Below are 17,511 nucleotides of genomic sequence, written 5' to 3'. Positions count from 1 at the left end.
CTGCTGTGAGGCAGGCGTAAGAAATTGACGCATTTGCGTCCTAGAAGTAGCGCAGTGAAATCTTATAGATTTCACTGCGTCACTTCTAGGACCTTTTCTTGCGTCAGAATGCCCCCCTACATACATTATACCTGGCACAGGTATAATGTAGCGCAGGGGTTTATAAAATGATGCATCTACCCAGATGCGTCACTTTGTAAATATGGTGCACCTAGGCACACTTTTTACGCTGCTGGTGCATCACAAAAAGTGACGCACCGGCGGTGTAAAAGTGACGCGCGGCATCATAAATGAGGCCCTTGGATGTGGACTGTCGTGATCCCCTCAATCTGGAGGAAGAGTGCAGCAGTGACAACCTTCTCTTGACAGTTTGACTTCCTGACTTTTTGTATCAATATCTTCAAGTCAATATGAAGCCTATATTCTTCTAATTGTAGGTCTAGCCGAGAGATAGTTTTAGCTCTTTCGCCATCCTCACATAAAAAAACTATCCTAATATTTATAATATATATATATATATGTATGCAGAGAGAGAGCGAGAGAGAGAGAGAGAGAGAGAGCGAGAGGGAGGGAGAGAGAGGAGCGTTTAGTCACTTCAATCCGCCCTCTTCATCCATTGATCCATTTAAGTGTGAATCCCATTATCCTTCCACTCGCTACAGCCTAAAGGTCAGTCCACTTCAGCCATTGACTCTTTCTACTATGAGTAATGTCATTTTGGCTCTTTCACATACACACCTCCTCTTAGAACGTAATCTAATTCACTGCCAGGGTTGGTAGGCTATTCTCTGCTTCACTTCTGCCTTAATTTAATTTATTTTATTTTGTCACGTTTTACTTGCTTCTTGCAAACATTTTCATGACAATTATAAATTGAAGTGTTTTTAGATTTTTCTACTTTTACACTTTTAATTGATGTCAATTATGTTTTTAAATAAATTAATTGAAAAATTCAAATTTGCCAAGGCCAGACCTGTTGGCTTTGCCAGGGCTTCATTAAAACGATCCGTAAAACACGCATATACAAGGTACATGAAGTGACTTCAGCCTTCTGCCTTGTCATGTTATAAGCGTTGATAGCAGAGCCTTTGTCCTGAGTAATCAATCCATAACACACTGACGAAGTTTTAAAACTGGGATTTATGAACAGTTATTCAGTCTCAATCACGTATATCAGGAATTTGAAAGCTTAGTGCTAAACCTAGTTTAAACAACTCTTCATATATCACTTCCACCCAAAACCTGGAATAACAAGTCGTCTCTTATTTGCCTCCTTTTGACTTTCAAGACATTCTTTGTTTTACGGCTGCTTTTCATTTCCCAGATAAACATTTGCTATGAAAGTGAGTTGCTGGATTTTTAATACTTTTTTTTCCTTTGAATTCAGAACTTCTAGGCCCCAGCACTGCTAGTCTGACCCTGCATGAGAATGGAAAATTAAGCAGGAGCAGGGTGTTGAGGGCGTTTACTGAAGTTTCAGGCATTTCCATCTGACAGACAGTCTTGTGACCTGAAAAATGACCTTTCTCTTTAGAGTAGCTTGCACCGGTGCCTCGAGATTCCTCCTGACGTCTCTAAATCCACATGAAGCCGGCAACTCAACTTGAATAGGCTGTGTTTTACTTGTCTCCATAAAAGAAATTCCCCCCTTTTACAGAGCAATGCAGACAGCCCAGTGATGGACGGTATTGGCAGACATCATTCTTTGGCACGATGCCACCTAAAAAGAATATTTCATAAAATTGTCTTAAAACATAAAAAGGCATACACTCAGCTGTCATCTAAGTTTATTGACCCATGCGTCACTTCGTGTTCAGTGTTCCCCTAAACCAGAACTACATGACAGTCTGACACGAAGTTTGGATGTCCAACTTTCTGCAGGCATACGGGAAATTATCATGACAGTATTTTTTTTATTATAAGTTACTTTGGAGCAGTATGGAGGACAGAAATGCATTTCTTTCTACATTGCTACGTAAGATCATATCTAATTAACACTTTCCATTGCACAAAGCTGCCACTAATCGTTCTCATGTCATCTTACCATTATATTCCTTGTTGTCAATTGTGACTTCAATTGTAGGTTTGGAATGTAACCAGATCAAGGGAATCCTGGCTTCTGTCTCTCCATGTTGCTATTGTGTAAGTCAGAACAACAATTGACTGAATGTTTTTCAGCAAATGCTGAGCTGGACTTCATTCATACTATTCTGCTTCCAAGCGTATAGGCTATTTGGGGCAAGGCCATAAGTTCAGTTGTAGCTCTTAGACTTATTTACAATAACTTGCCTTGTTGCAAAATCCTTGAGGGGATCCCTACATATGTTTTTTAGGTATAAGTATTAACAGAAGACTATTGGATCAATTAAAGCTACCCCTCTTTAGACCTGAACTAGCTTTTGATTGGTGCCTACTTAGTTTTGTCCAGGTTCACTAGACATCCCTTTGAAAATATTAAATATAGTAATATATTATATTGATATTTTTTTCTTCATGTTATAATGTACTTAGAAGGACAGATTGATCCAGGGTCTCTGTCATTTAAGAGTTGGTCGAGATTAGACTAAAATAATATTATTGGGTGCCTACTGCATCACAGATTGCCTTGCAAATCATTAGATGTATGTTATGTTTTCTAAGCCATACGAAGCCGTGGCTGTATAGGAAACTTTGGTTAGATGCAGGCTAGTCTGAAACTTTTGTGGAGCCTTGGGCAAAGAGTAGACGCAGAGCCGCGATCTAAAGAACCTGATTACAATCCGGGCTTCTGCAGCAATTTGTTTTCTTCACTGTGCCCCCTTTTCCATGATCATCACATCAGGATTGTCACTGGGCAAACACCTCTCTAGTATACTGCTCTATAACAACAATATAAAGACCTTATATAGGAGGCACAAGACAACTGGGTTGCTGCTTTGATCACTAAGAAAATCTTCATCAGGACAGGAGGTGGAAAGAAGGAGATACCCATCCTGTGGGTGTATTGCACATTGTGTATTCCATAAAACTGTTATCAATCCAGGTTTTCCAGTTTGACCAAAAGGTGTGACAACCAGGCAGTTATTTTACTTCACAGTGCCTGCTTTTTTATGATCATCACATTTAACAGCACCTTGAAATGATTCAATCGAGGATGTGCACTGTAGAAAAAATACTCTGCTGTATGATGTAATAGACCATAATGTTGCTCCACCTTTAGCAGCAGTAAAGGTCACATAAGAGGCACAAGACAACTCACTTACCTATTTAGCCTTTAATGAAGTTATTGTTATAGCACAAGAAGGGTGGTTCTCTGTCAATTCTAATAAAGGGTGATAAGTACAGTGATATTGTCTAATGTGCTAAAAAGTAACAATCCAAAATTATAAAGAATACACTTTTTTAGTTAACAAAATTGTACCTTAGGTTCAGTGGCTATCAGTGATGCTTGCAGGGCAGTAGGTCCACGATGAACTAAGAGGAGGATCTCTTTGCTACTCAGCATCCACAGTGCTGCCAGGAATTCTGTTCCGGGATGGAACACAGATTGGGCCACTGCAGAGAATTATGGGCCCTCTCCCAACCAACGCTACCACTGCCCTTTTGACCCTAGTAGAGCGGCAGGAGATGTTTGGGTGTTCGTTGTGCAGCACACCAGCATGAGACCAATGTGCCCCATAACCCAGTCAGCTGCAAGTGAGGCTTGTCTGTTGCTCACAGTGAGGATGCAGCATAGCTCGGACGAGGATTACAGTGACTCAAATTATGGAACATACCATGCCCTTGACTTACAGCCTACCAACAGCCTTCCCATATCGGCCTGCTTATTCAAGGTTTGGGGCTTGGGGAATAGGTCATTTGCCCCCTTTCTGACAGAAGTGGTCAGATGCAGTAAGGTAGTGACCTGGCTCTTTCTGCAGGGTCACCTACAAACGTGTTGCCTTCCTCCTCCTTTATTTACTAAGTTTGCTTTTGTTGGCCCTAGGACTCTGGGCACTTTACCAGTGCTAACCAGTGCTAAAGTTATGTTGCTGTTTCCCTAAAACATGGTAACATTGTCTTATCCACAATTGGCATATTTCATTTACTTATAAGTCCCTAGTAAAGTGCACTACATGTGCCCAGGGCTTGTAAATTAAATGCTACTAGTGGGTCTGCACAAAAACAAAAAAACTGGGGTGGCCGAGTGAGCTAAAGAATGGTGATGGATTAAACCCAGATCAGTTGACTGGGGGTGAGTGTTTGATTTGCTCAAGCGCTCCGTCCATCATCACCTTTTGTATCGCTTTGTTCGCCCTAAGTGTGGCAGGGTATGCTCAGACGTGAGTCCCTTGCTCACTTGGCCACTGGATTCAAGATAGCCTGGCTGATGAGGATTATGAATCCGAAACCGGTCCCAGGATGCTTGTTTCCGGTCCAGGGAAGACATGGCTTGGCAGTTCGGGCTGGACTGTTCCCATGAGGCACAGGGTCAGACTGATTTGCATATAGCCATGTCTGGACTGGGGTGGCCGAGAGAGCTAAAGAATGGTGATGGATTAAACCCAGATCAGTTGACTGGGGGTGAGTGTTTGATTTGCTCAAGCGCTCCGTCCATCATCACCTTTTGTATCACTAGTGGGTCTGCAGCACTGATTATGCCACCCAGGTAACTAGCCCTTTAAACACGTCTCAGGCCTGCCACTGGAGAGCCGAAGTGTGCAGTTTTAAACTGCCATGTAGACCTCGTAAGTTAACTCCTTTGCCAGGTCCAAATCATCCTTCTTAATACATATGTCACCCCTATGGTAGGCTCTGGACGGTCCTAAAGGCAGGGTGCAGTGTATTTAAAACATAGGACATGTACTTTTAAGTTTTACATGTCCTGGTAGTGAAAGCCTCTTAAATGTTGTCACTACTGCAAGGCCTTTCTCCCCCATAGGTTAACATTCAGATTTCCTCATTACATGTTATAAGTATATTTTCCAGCTGGGAAAATATATAGATTTCAAGTTTGTTGTCTCTGGACTCACAATTTAAAATCACAATTCATGGTAAAGTTGGATTTTAAGTTGAAAGTCTGAAAATGACACTTTTTAAGAAAGTTGGTATTTGTTTTTACTTTAACCATTCTGTGCCTGACACTTTCTCTGAATAAACATCTGGGATGGGTGACAGAGGGGCTTTGTGTATTTCCTCCAGACAGCCACACACAAAGGGAGCTTAGGTGTGAATGATGGGCCATCAACAACCAAACGGGTCATCTCAGGCAGGGTGGGGTGGAGGAGCTGACGCTTGCATCTGAATGCACTGTGTTTTTCCCTACACAAAGAGCAGCATACCCCCCGGTAGAGTGTCTGGAGCCATGGCAGGAAGGGCAGGGACTTTGTGCACTTCAAAGGCTTCACTTTGAAGTCTCTCCTGCTTCAAAGACACAACTGGGTGTAAGTACTGGACCTCATCCACCGCCACTTTAGTACACTTCTGGACCTGAGGACATTTCCCTTCATGATGCTGATTAAGACCATAAGTAATTGTTTGCCCAATCCACTAAGGTGTTCCATACACACATTTATTTATCTTTTCTACACTTGGGATAATTACATTTATAAATATGCCTTTTTAATTTTTTAGCATTGGCAAGTTGCCTGAATTTCAGTCCTATCAGGACAGAATTCCTATTTGCCAAGAACAATAAGCAACAACTATTCCAAATCGGGCTCAATGAGATCCTAATGGGTTCAAACACCAACATTCCTCCAATGCCATGTCACTTGGATTCACCCTGAATGCAAACCTCACCCTCAAAGCACACATTGCCAAGAAAACTAAGACAGCCTTTAACCGGCTCTCACTACAAAAGAAAGTTAAACAATTGCTGCAAGAGTGTTAGTTCGGAGCTGCTGTTAAAGACCTCATACCGAAGCATTTACATGGTAGCAACACCGTGCAACATGTCTTTTTAGTCTCTTAACTGCCCTGGTTCCCCTTTAAGGGCAATTTGTATGCCGAAGAATATCTCATCCATGGTGTAAAGAAATATGACCACATCCAGATAGAATTCCTCTGGCTTACCTGCCCCATTTTCAATAACAGATGCATTATTTACAAAGCCACAATGACTCTAGCGCCTGCCTATCAGGCTGACAATCTCTGGTGACTCTTAGCACACCAGGAGCCAGTGCACCAATAGCCTGAGAACAAAGAAGTAGGAAAAAAAGAAAAGTCTCCATCTGTGTGCTCAACATCTGGAACATTATCCCTGTATTCATCAGGACTGCCCCAATGCTGCACGATTTTTGGAAAGAGCGGAGGATACACCTCATCACAGGACAGTACATCACAAACAGAACCCAGCTATGTCGTCAAACATTTGTTGGCTCTATACAGAAGCCACTTGCCTTTCTGCTAAGTTCAGGCTGTACAAATACCAATACATACATAAATAAATACATAGAAAAGTTTGAAATCCCCCCTGCAAGTTTCTGACCTTAAATAGGGGAGCAAGTTTAAACTTTTTGGAATTCACAAAAGTTTCCATCTTACACCTGAAAATACGGAACCATCGCAAGTTTCCATGCCTACGTCTGGAAAATGCATCTGCTAACTTTCTCACTACACAAAATATACACGTTTTCCTTTTTTTTCTCAAGACACAATGCCAAATTTGGGTGTTCTTCCCTGCCATCCATGTAAATAATTTACTAATTCCCTTGACATAAGTAAATATCTGACCTTTTCCAGTGTTGCAAGGGGACACTCATAGGCAGGTTTGTGAATACTCAAAATGGTTACATTTGTGCGTATTCACAAAGGCATCACACCATGTCAGTAGGAAGAGTATGCCTCAGTAAATGCCTGTCCAAATGCTCAGAGATATCAAAGGCCAATGGGGCAATTAGTTATAACAAAATCAATTTTAGAATTCAGGGGCATATTACCATGGAGGGCGATAGGTGAATATCGCCTCGTTAGCGGGCGTTTTTCGGCCGCTAAGCGGCGATAATTCTATCGCCCTATTAACAAGCTGTCGCTAACAGCAATCAGCGACAGCTTGTAGGTGATAGCGAGCGGTTTGGGGCCCGCTTTGCATGTCAGCGATATTTATCGCTAATGACATGCAAAGTGGGCGTACCCAACCCGTTAGCGACTGACAGCAGTCGCTAACGTCGCTATCGCCTATTAGCAAGGCAGGCGTAGCACGAATATCTCCAAATACTAACACCTGCCCAGACCAGTTCTTAGCCATGTTATCCAATGGGAGGTGGATAACATGGCTAAGAGCATTTTGTCGCTAATGTGTGAATATTGCTGTATTCTCAGCGATATTCACGCATTTCGCTGCTATCGCCTGGATTTTTATCGCTTTTGAGATAAACTTTGCTAATAGCAAGTTATCTCAGCGATAAAAAATGGTTATGCGCAGCGATAAAAATATTGCCGCGAACCCTACTTAGCGATAAATATCGCTATTTGTTGGTAATATGCCCCTCAGTTTTTTGGCACAATACACTATTGCTACCAAGGGATGCATATGAACGATCCAATCTACTGTTGAGAGATATGCTGCGGTGTCGATTGTTAATGCTTAATTTATCTAGCCTGCATTCCAATACAGAAAAAAAAATCCACCTTTAGCACAACATAAGTATTATGATGCAATGAGGATGCCAGCCTCCTTCAGGAACAGCGAAATATATATAATTTACCAAATATATAGGCCGTAAAGGTTTATCTGTTCAACATTCCTTTGGAAAAATTCTTAGGACAGTTAAATGGAAACTATTGTGTCATCCAAGCCTTAACTCTCCTTGTAGCCTAGAAACAAAAAATGCACCAAACAATCCCACAAAGCCTACTATTTCGATGCTTCAGCAGGGGCAGTTAAGATTTTTTGAAGTTCAGTTATTTTTATTCTAGAATGTCAGCTCGTGTTCACCATATAAACACTGTAGGACATCAGTACCCATGTTAAGACATTTGTTCCAAGACCTTCCGGTGCCATGGCTTGAACAACTACCCATAATGTTGAACACCAATATCCTTTGTAAGATCTCTGGCCCTCCGGAAGTACCCCTAACCCCAAATGAGGGTTGCATCATTGCAAGAAGCAAGATAGGAAGGCTGGTAGACTCTCCATCCCTCTCCATGATCCCACAAGTCACCGACTGACCATCTCGACATTCCGCACCATGAGGACACTCCAACGCAGAGGATCCAGTCAATCACCTCAATCATCTTATCACATTGGTACAATTCCAATGGCCTACATCATGGAGCATCAATAGCCAACACAGGAGTACTACAGAGACCCTAAAATGCAGTGCCGAGACAACTTTTTAACATTTGGTACATTTTGCTATTGGGCCAAGAGGATTTACTGGGTGCTACCCCAAAAATATTGGGGTGAAAACAACAGGTTCTTCCCAATAACATTTCTCCCTTTCCTCTCACAATCCACACAATAGACTCTGTCCCGCTTGAATGAATCTTACATTGTTGAGTTTCAAGTTGATATTTTTCTGTTTTTCTCGCAGAATTTTTCAAATCATGCCAAAATATGTAATTCGATATAAATATTTTCCTGGTGGTCTGCTCATTTATATGTATTTCATTTTGTGGTAACAAATGTACCCTGATCAAATATGGGTTACAACATCTATTCTGCTTTCTATCTGTATACTGTCACCCATGCCAAAAAAAGTTTCGCATTGATTTAGTTACTAATTGCACTGAATCATAATGTTGGTATTTCCTTCTTCTTTCCCATTAGAATCACTTTATTATTAGAAACATAACATTAAACGTGGAGGGCAAAAGTCATGAGAACGGATGGGGCCTTGTGAGGGCATGTACTGCCTAGTAGTGGCATGATTCAAAGTCGTTTTGCATTTCTGGTTTCCCGATGTAGAAAACACCATAAGTAATGTACAGCTGCAGAAGATGATGAAAGACAATATTTGAATGCTATAAAAACATATAGGTTTCTTTCTTTGCAATTTTCTTTGGCATTTGTGGCAATCCTTTCGAAAATGAGAGCAAATACCTTACAACAACACATCCACACAGAGAGAACAATGTATAGAAACGCATTTTTGTTCTGAAAAAACTTAAAATCCGGGGAGCAATTCCTCACAAATGAGATATGTACAGTATCATAGCGGTTAGCGCTGCTTTTTTTTATTACTAACAAAGTTAGTGAAATCCTTGATAATAGGAGAAATGACGCTTAACAACATTTCCGCAAAGAAAAGAGAGCTGACCTCACAGCACAAGTAGCTGAACTCGAAAGGGTTCACAGCCGCGCCTGCGCTCCGAGAATTTGGCGCCAGCTGAAAGCCGCTAGGGCTCAACTGGCCAGCCTTGATACTGACAGAGCGGAATTCGCCGCCCTTCGACTCCGCCATACATACTATGTAGGAGGCAACCGCACCGGGCGCCTTCTGGCCAGTGCCCTAAAAGCCAAGACTCAGCGCTCGAAAATCACCACTCTCCTAGACGACTCCGGTGAGACCCTTACCGAAGAGGCACAGGTTGCTGACGCCTTTCGCTCCTTTTACGCCTCCCTGTACAGCGAGGATAAAGTGTCGCCTGCCGCCATCGATGCGTACTTGCAATTGGCGGACATCACGCCACTGTCTCGGGCGAACGCAGAGGCCTTAGAGGCTCCTATTCGCCTGGACGAAGTCCTGGCCGCCATCTCACGCCTACGCCCGCTCAAATCACCTGGACCTGATGGCTTTTCATCAGGCTTTTATAAACTCTTCGGCCAGGTACTAGCTCCGGTACTCACGAGGTTATTTAACTCCTTCGAGGGCCCGAGTTCCATACCCCCACATATGCTGGCGGCAGAGATAGTAGTGTTGCCCAAGCCGGGCAAACCCCCGACACACTGCTCCGCGTTCCGCCCCATCTCCTTACTTAATTTGGATTTGAAACTGGTCACGGGGGTATTAGCGGCCCGTTTAGGCCCTTGCCTACCGGGTATCCTCGAACCGGATCAATCGGGCTTTGTCCCAAACCGCCAATGCAGTGATAATACTAAACGGCTACTGCACCTCGTGGATAAGACTCACTTCCAAAACTCGGACTCGGCGCTATTGGCCATTGACGCAGAGAAGGCGTTCGATCGAGTCGACTGGACCTACTTGCAGAAGGTCCTGCAGCGTTACCAGCTAGGCGACCGCTTTCGAGCCTGGATCGCAAGCTGCTACTACCACCCTATGGCCCGGGTCCGATTGGGCAGCCTTAAATCGGACCCTTTCGAGATACAACGAGGCACATGCCAGGGGTGCCCTCTTTCGCCCCTCCTGTTCGCCTTGTACGTGGAACCCCTGGCGCAGAAAATCAGTGACAACCCAAGCATCAGCGGCATTACCTTCGGCCGTGAACCTCACGTAGTGGGGCTTTACGCCGACGATATCATTGCTGCTCTCGACCGACCGTCCCACTCAATACCTGCCTTCCTGGAGGAACTAGAGAGCTTTGGAGCGGTATCTGGCTTCAAAATCAACCGGGGGAAATCCTTGATTTTGCCTCTGGGTAGCAACGCCCACCTTCACACCCCATCGCCGGACTTTGGATGCGACTTACAATCTTCTACACAGCTCCCATACTTAGGGATCACTCTCACCTCCTCCACAGACTCGACGATGACCCTTAACTATAAAACGCTTGCTTCCCAAATCCGAGCAGACCTTACGCGGTGGTCGAACAACCCCTCTCCTTGCTAGGCTGCGTAGCGGCAGTTAAAATGTCAGCCCTACCTAAGATTTTGTATGTCTTCCAGACTCTCCCAGTACTACCGCCACCTGGCGCGCTTGCTGACTTACAGACCGCTTTCCATCAGTTCATTTGGGAAAAGAAACGCGCACGGCTGCATAGACAAGTGGCGTACAGAGGTGTTGACGAGGGGGGTCTCGGGATCCCTAATCTCCTGCAATATTTTCAAGCCTCACAACTCCGCTACTTGGTGGAGCGGTAGAGACCTGAGTCCGAGAAGAGGTGGCTATTTCAGGATAGGGCGATGTCCCGGACGTCACTGTGGAAGATCCCATTCCTTGCCCGCCAACACAGACCACGATATCTCCTCCGCTCCCCCATCATGCGCACCATTATGAAGACCTGGGACATGGTGGCGGTTAAGAGAGACCTAACGACTTTCCCATCCCCACTCACTCCGCTCTTCGACAACCCGGAATTCCCGCCGGGCACTGATCCTCATGCCTTTCCACAGTGGCGAGGTACGAACTGCCGTTCTGCCGGCCATCTCTTTGACTTAAAGGGCTTTCTCCCCCTCGCCGATATTGCACAGGGCTACGGAGTGACCAAGCCCCACATGTTCCAATACTTTCAACTCCGCCACTGGCTTATGAGCCCGGACTGCGCACCCTAGTTAGTCGGCAAATGACACCATCCGAAAAGTGGCTGGTGACGAAAGACTCAGATAGGCACCTTATTTCAGACCTTTACAAGATGCTATCTCCCGTGGCCGGCCCAGGTAAAACGGCGGGACAGAAGCGCTAGGAATCAGAACTCGGCAGGGCACTGTCACCCAAGGAATGGGGGTTTGTATACTACAGGGCTGCACACACAACTCGCAATGCTAGTGCCAGGGAAGCGGCAGTGAAATTGGCCATATACTGGCACCTTACCCCGGCCAGACTCAATCAATGCAACCCACTTCGAAGTGCGCTGTGTTGGAGGGGCTGTGGTGAAAAGGGCACTTTGACCCATCTCCTGTGGGACAGCCGCGCACTGCAGAGCTATTGGAAAGCAGTTCTGGACGATATCGATTCCACCTTTGAAACTGAAATCCCGCGCTTCCGGCGTACACAATCCTGCGGCTGCCCAACGCACTTACCTTCCCTCTGAGGTCTCCTCGCGGCAAACAGATGGGCATTGCCATGCAAGCTGCGTCACAACATATCCTATCACTCTGGGGATCCACCACCACACCCACCCATACTGGCTGGCTACATAAATTATGGTTCACATTAGGCATGGAACGTATCCAGGCCACGCTCACACACACAGCTGACTCATTTCAGAAGGTCTGGCAGCCGCTTCTGTCCCTCTGTCTAGAGAATTTCACGAAATCACATGCCCAAAATATCTCCGCATTCTACGACTCACAGGACCACCACGAGATCCCCCATGAGTTTGAACACCTTGAAGCACACCACTTTGAACATGTCATTCCAGAAGTTCCAGACAAACGGCATACTGGTCGGGGAGGGGGAGGGGGGGATGTTGGGTGAAGAGAGGGGGGCTTGGTTCTTCTTCTTGTTCTGTTCAATTGACTTTCTTACACGGCACTTTCACCATAATATCGGCAGTGCATCTCTGTGTCGGCATGTTTTACTTGCTTCCTTGATGACTCTTAGAGAAGACGTGCCTGTCTGTCTCGCTCGCTATATATGCCTGCTGCATGCCTACTGTTTTGCTTTGCCTATCATTTTTGCTCTTGAAACCAATAAAACAAATTTGAAATTAAAAAAATAGCACAGTCATTCAGTCACTCTCATCAGCCACACTCAGAGTTAGGCAGTCATTCACATTTTCACTACTTCTGGCATACTCCTTGTCTTGCAGATATTGATTAAAAAATGTTCTTTTGTAGCACTATCTATATTTACAAATTGCTACTTTTAAACTTTTTATCCCCCCCTAGATATTTTTTCATGCCAAACAGTGGGCCAAATCAGCACTTGATTGCTTCGGCCAAGTTCCTTAAGGGAGTTCTGGAAACTAGAAAGACAACAGAGAATATGAAAGGCTTTAAAATCAATTATCACTTTAGTTAATGCAACAAGTAATCTGATATAGGGCAAGTTTCTTCCATGCAGGGAAAATACCCAACACCAACTCTTTCTGTGTCCCAAAGAACTTATGAAACTGGTGAGACTAAATTCTGCTGTCCAAAATCGGAGTGCAAATATGTTGAATGTTTTGACTTTTTCTCTAACAAGATATAGCTTGTACAGAACTCCAGCCTGAAGACTGACACTCCCACCATCGGCATCAAATCCCCCACAATTCTTGATCTTGAGGTACACAAATAACTGGTCGAGCTAGTACCTTGATCTTCTATGTAAAAGTGACATGACATCTGAACTATCGTCTTAGCACATTGTATTGTTTTAATCTGTGCATTCTTCTATTCTGCCTAGAGTTTCTCTTATTTTGTATGCTTGGCTCTCTATTTTTATTTAAATTGTGATGGTTTTAATTAACCTCATACATTAAAGAATATATTATTACTAACTGGTCGAACTTCATGCCCATTACTGAGAATATTTTTACAAAGATAACTAAGTCATCTAAAGCTGACCTTCTTCTATGGAGGCATTAGTTCTGCATGTTTATTAAACTATTCAAAACCACTATTCTAGAGGACATTCATCACATGTTGTATGATAGTACATGTTTCCTCATCCTTCTAGATTTGACTGCAACTCTGTATACATTCAATTATTATAGTCTATCTGTGGTCCTATACTCATGCATGGATGTAATTGGTGAAATGTTTACCTGATTCTCCTCCTTTCATATCAACCATCAATATTTGAATTACACACATATTTAAGAATATATGACGTTACAACGAATTCCGTTGCAACGCATGCCTTTACCACGCATGCGTTACAACGGAATTCGTTTACCACGCATAACATTTACCACAATTACTAGCGTGGTGACGTCATACGTCGTTAAGAGAAAGCGGAAGTTTATTTTCCGTTTTCTCTTAAACGACGCTGATACCCGACGTGACTTCAGGTGAGTTTCTTTTTTGGGGGGGAGACCCCCCCAAGCCCCCCTTTTTAAATTTTTTACCTTTACCACATATACCTTTACTACAAACCGCGTAGTAAAGGTAGGCGTGGTAAAGGCTTTCGTGTTAACCACGCATGCGTTGTACTGCATGCGTGGTTAACGATTTCGTTGTAAAGGCTTCGTTGTAATGGCCGTTTCCCATATTTAATTGTGGCACAGATATCTGAATATCCCAAATGGTCAGAACATTACCACTATTTTGATCCTCTAGAGATGGATGCTATATAATCCCCTTAAGCTCAATACCCCAGAAAATGCTCCTGATCGATTGCCAACAAGATACGAGATTTAAGACAGCCTGCCTTGCATAATTACATAGTGAAGGCTTCTCTTCATCCTTGTCCACAGAAGTCAAGTATCTGGGGCTATGTTTGAGTTTTCATTTGGCTTTGGCAATAGAGATTGAGAATGTAGCATTCAAGTCCAAAGCCGTGTTTTATAGGTAATTCCACCTCATTTTTCAATGCCCAGAAATGACTATGGAGGCACTATTTCTATGGGTACCCCATCTTCCTCACTTGTCATATAAAAGATTTACTCAACTCCAATGCAAGGGTTTTTTTTGGTACAAGAACATATGACCTACATTTCTCCTGTGCCCAGAGTACTGCAATGGCTACCTCTTGATGCTAGAGTTACAATACATTAAGATGCATTCAAAACAATTCCAGCAACCTGTATACTGTCATGTGTCCCTCAAGCTATCTGGAACAAACTGACATCTAACTTTGGAAGCTAAAAAAAGACAGAACCTAAAGATCAGAAAAACAAACACTTAACCCACTACCCCACCAGAGTTTTGAATTCTAGGTCTTATAATTCATTTAGGAAACTAAAAATAAATATTCCATTTCCTTTTGACCAGCATATTAGTCTTCAGTGCTTTCCCGAAAACTCTGTGGTGCTTTACTGCCTTTACAGCTGCAAATCTTCAAAAATGATAATTTGGATAAGCTCACCATAGATATATTTTTACCATAGCTTTCCCAGTGTTTTAAAAGGCTCTGATCAACAATGAATTTAATTCAGCTATATTTGGACCTTCTCACATGCACTTATTGTTACAACATTTCCCTGAGCCATCCCATAATGATATTCAGGCTTTGAACTGCCCTGCTGGGCCAAGTTAATTACTCTTCTGGCCAGCGGGTAGAAGCAGGTGCCTCAATGCCACTTCCCAACTCTGGTTCTATGTAGATGGGATAAGACTTCTCCTGGAGGAGTAAAAATATGGGGAAGACGTTTGAATCGACTGATTACCTGATGCTTCACTGAAATGTCTGGGCATTCCTTTCCCACTGGGACAGCAGGAGAACAGGCAGACCTCAGGCACCAGTCACACCAAGATACATCTTTGAAGTCTTGGAGGGAAGAACCCGTTTTTGCAGTGTCCATTAGGCATGTGGCTAAGTGCAAGGGAGAGCTTATGCAGGCAACCACTTGATTCTGTCATCTGTAAAATTATCCAACATGTGGTGCAATAGGGTGGAGGCCTGGATGTGACTTTATGGATTGAGAAGAAACACCCAGCTGCTGGAAACACCCCTTTTAAACTGTTAAACCCATGAGCGATACTTTGAGAAGAAAGGGGAGCTTTAGAAGAGAAAGGAAGAATGCCAAATCTGACAAACCCCTGTCTGGAGTAGAAGAACATCCTGGGCTTTCACTTTTCCGGAACTTTGTTAGACCATGTCACAAGGCCACTGACGTTGGCCTCTTCAATTCCTCTGGGGGAGAGAAGAGAGCAGATTTGTTGGGAATCCTGGAGGAGGGGGTTCACTTAGAATTCTATGGACCAGTTCTGGCTGGATGTCATGACGTCAGAGTCAAGTAACCAATAAAATACAGATCCAAATGTTGCAGTAGGAATTATATGGAGCCCATCAGTCTCCTTTCCCATCAGCAGTGCTGAACACATCCAACACTGTGCTTAGTTTTGACGGTAAACAGGAGGTAGGGGATACAGGGCACTGAAAGAAGGCACACAAGATGTTTTGTCAGCGATAGTCATACAACTAGTCTCATCAAATCGAGGCTCTCCTAGGTATTCTGTGGGCTCTAAAGAGTGCTGGTGCTTTTGTACTAAATAGAACACTAAGTGGGGCATATTACCAAGCAATAGCGATAATTATCGCTATTGCTTGGTTAGAGACAAAATTTTACAGCTGAGCTGCGGCAATTTTTATCGCAGATAAACCTTGGTATTACCAAGGTTTATCGCAAATGCGATAAACGGCCGCAATGCATGAATATCGCTGAAAAGTCAGCGATATTCATGCATTACCGAGCTAATGCTCTTAGCCATGTTATCCACCTCCCATTGGATAACATGGCTAAGAACTGCTCAGGGCAGGTGTTAGCTTTTGGAGATATTCGCGCTTAGCGCGAATATCTCCAAAAGTTGGTAATAGGAGATAGCGATGTTAGCGACTGTTTCCAGTCGCTAACATCTTGGAACGCCCACTTTGCATGTCATTAGTGATAAATATCACTGACATGCAAAGTGGGGCCCAAGATGGTCGCTATCTCCTACTAGCTGTCGCTAACTGGTGTTAGCGACAGCTAGGTAATAGGGAGATAATTTTATCTCCGCTTTCTTGGCTTTTAAAGCCAACAAAGCGGAGATAAATCCCCTTGATAATATGCCCCAAGATTGTTATTCTTTGCTCTTACATCACATTCAATTGCATGCAGTTTTTCCTTATACAGAGATTTCACTTGAATGGTAACATTGTAGAGAAACTGAAATGCTACCCAAGAATGGCCATAGCAAATGATGTATTATAGAATAAAGAAGAAGAGCAGAGGCTCCTCTATCTTTTGCATCTTTTCCGAGTTCATATGCACTTTACCTAGTTCTGAATTTGATTTTTAAATTGTATTGCTTGATACAATTCTGTCATTTAAATTATTATTGTGTCAGTATGCTAACTTTATTGCTGTACCAACACATATTTGTTGATATAAAGAACCACATACATTTAGCCTTTGTCAATCTTTTCTTGACGGTAATAAATGTGGGTCCAAATCAATATCTTACAGAGTCCAAACAGTATACAGGAAAAATATAGATGTCTTTACACGCTCTGCATACCTAAAATTCATTAAGAATGCTCCTTTGTTTGTTGATGTCTATTTGGGTTTTGATACCTATTGTGACATTGTTCACAAGAATGCCCCTTTGAAAAATATTTCTTTAGAATGCTCATTCTAACCATTCCTTATTTTTATTGTATGTATTGCTTTGCAGTAGGAATCTTTTAAAAGGATTATGATTACGTGTTATTTCAAATACCTTTTGTTCTTTCTACCAGGATTTGCTCAAAGATCCTCTGTACATAGGATTGCGGCACAAAAGAGTTAGAGGTCAGGCTTATGATGATCTTCTGGAGGAATTCATGAAAGCTGTGACTGACAGGTACTTTTTCAACTACTTTAAAGGTTCCATCAAGGCGAAAGAACTGTTGTGTTTTCAGAAAGTATTGTCTATTGTAGGCTGTATAGTGATGCAGCGTCAGAAAATAAGTGAAAAGTATATAGCCATATTGCCTCTTGCATTTAGTAGCTAGTTTTGCATAATTTCATGGTCCTGACTGGGATGCTGTTTTGAAATTGTAGTGCAACGGTTAGATACGTTTTCATCAGTGCTCTCTCTGCCCTATAATTTGAACCTTAATCAGTTGTATTACATTCAGTCTGTGCATTACTTTTATAAAG

At 43.1% G+C, this 17,511-nt stretch overlaps 1 protein-coding gene across 1 annotated transcript in view; it reads left to right on the top strand.

Annotated features, from left to right (window-relative positions):
• ME1 (malic enzyme 1) overlaps positions 1-17,511 on the top strand; it is a 1,446,246-nt gene that overhangs the window by 680,889 nt on the left and 747,846 nt on the right. Inside the window, exon 6 of the mRNA XM_078648140.1 lies at positions 17,109-17,212. Coding sequence (XP_078504266.1) covers positions 17,109-17,212 — 104 coding nt within the window. The remainder of the gene's footprint in view (positions 1-17,108; positions 17,213-17,511) is intronic.

This window comes from Lissotriton helveticus, chromosome 6, assembly GCF_964261635.1.
Source record: "Lissotriton helveticus chromosome 6, aLisHel1.1, whole genome shotgun sequence".
Taxonomy (NCBI): Eukaryota; Metazoa; Chordata; class Amphibia; order Caudata; family Salamandridae; genus Lissotriton; species Lissotriton helveticus.
The sequence above is the reverse complement of the archived record's forward strand: the minus strand, read 5'-3'. Positions and strand labels throughout refer to the sequence as shown.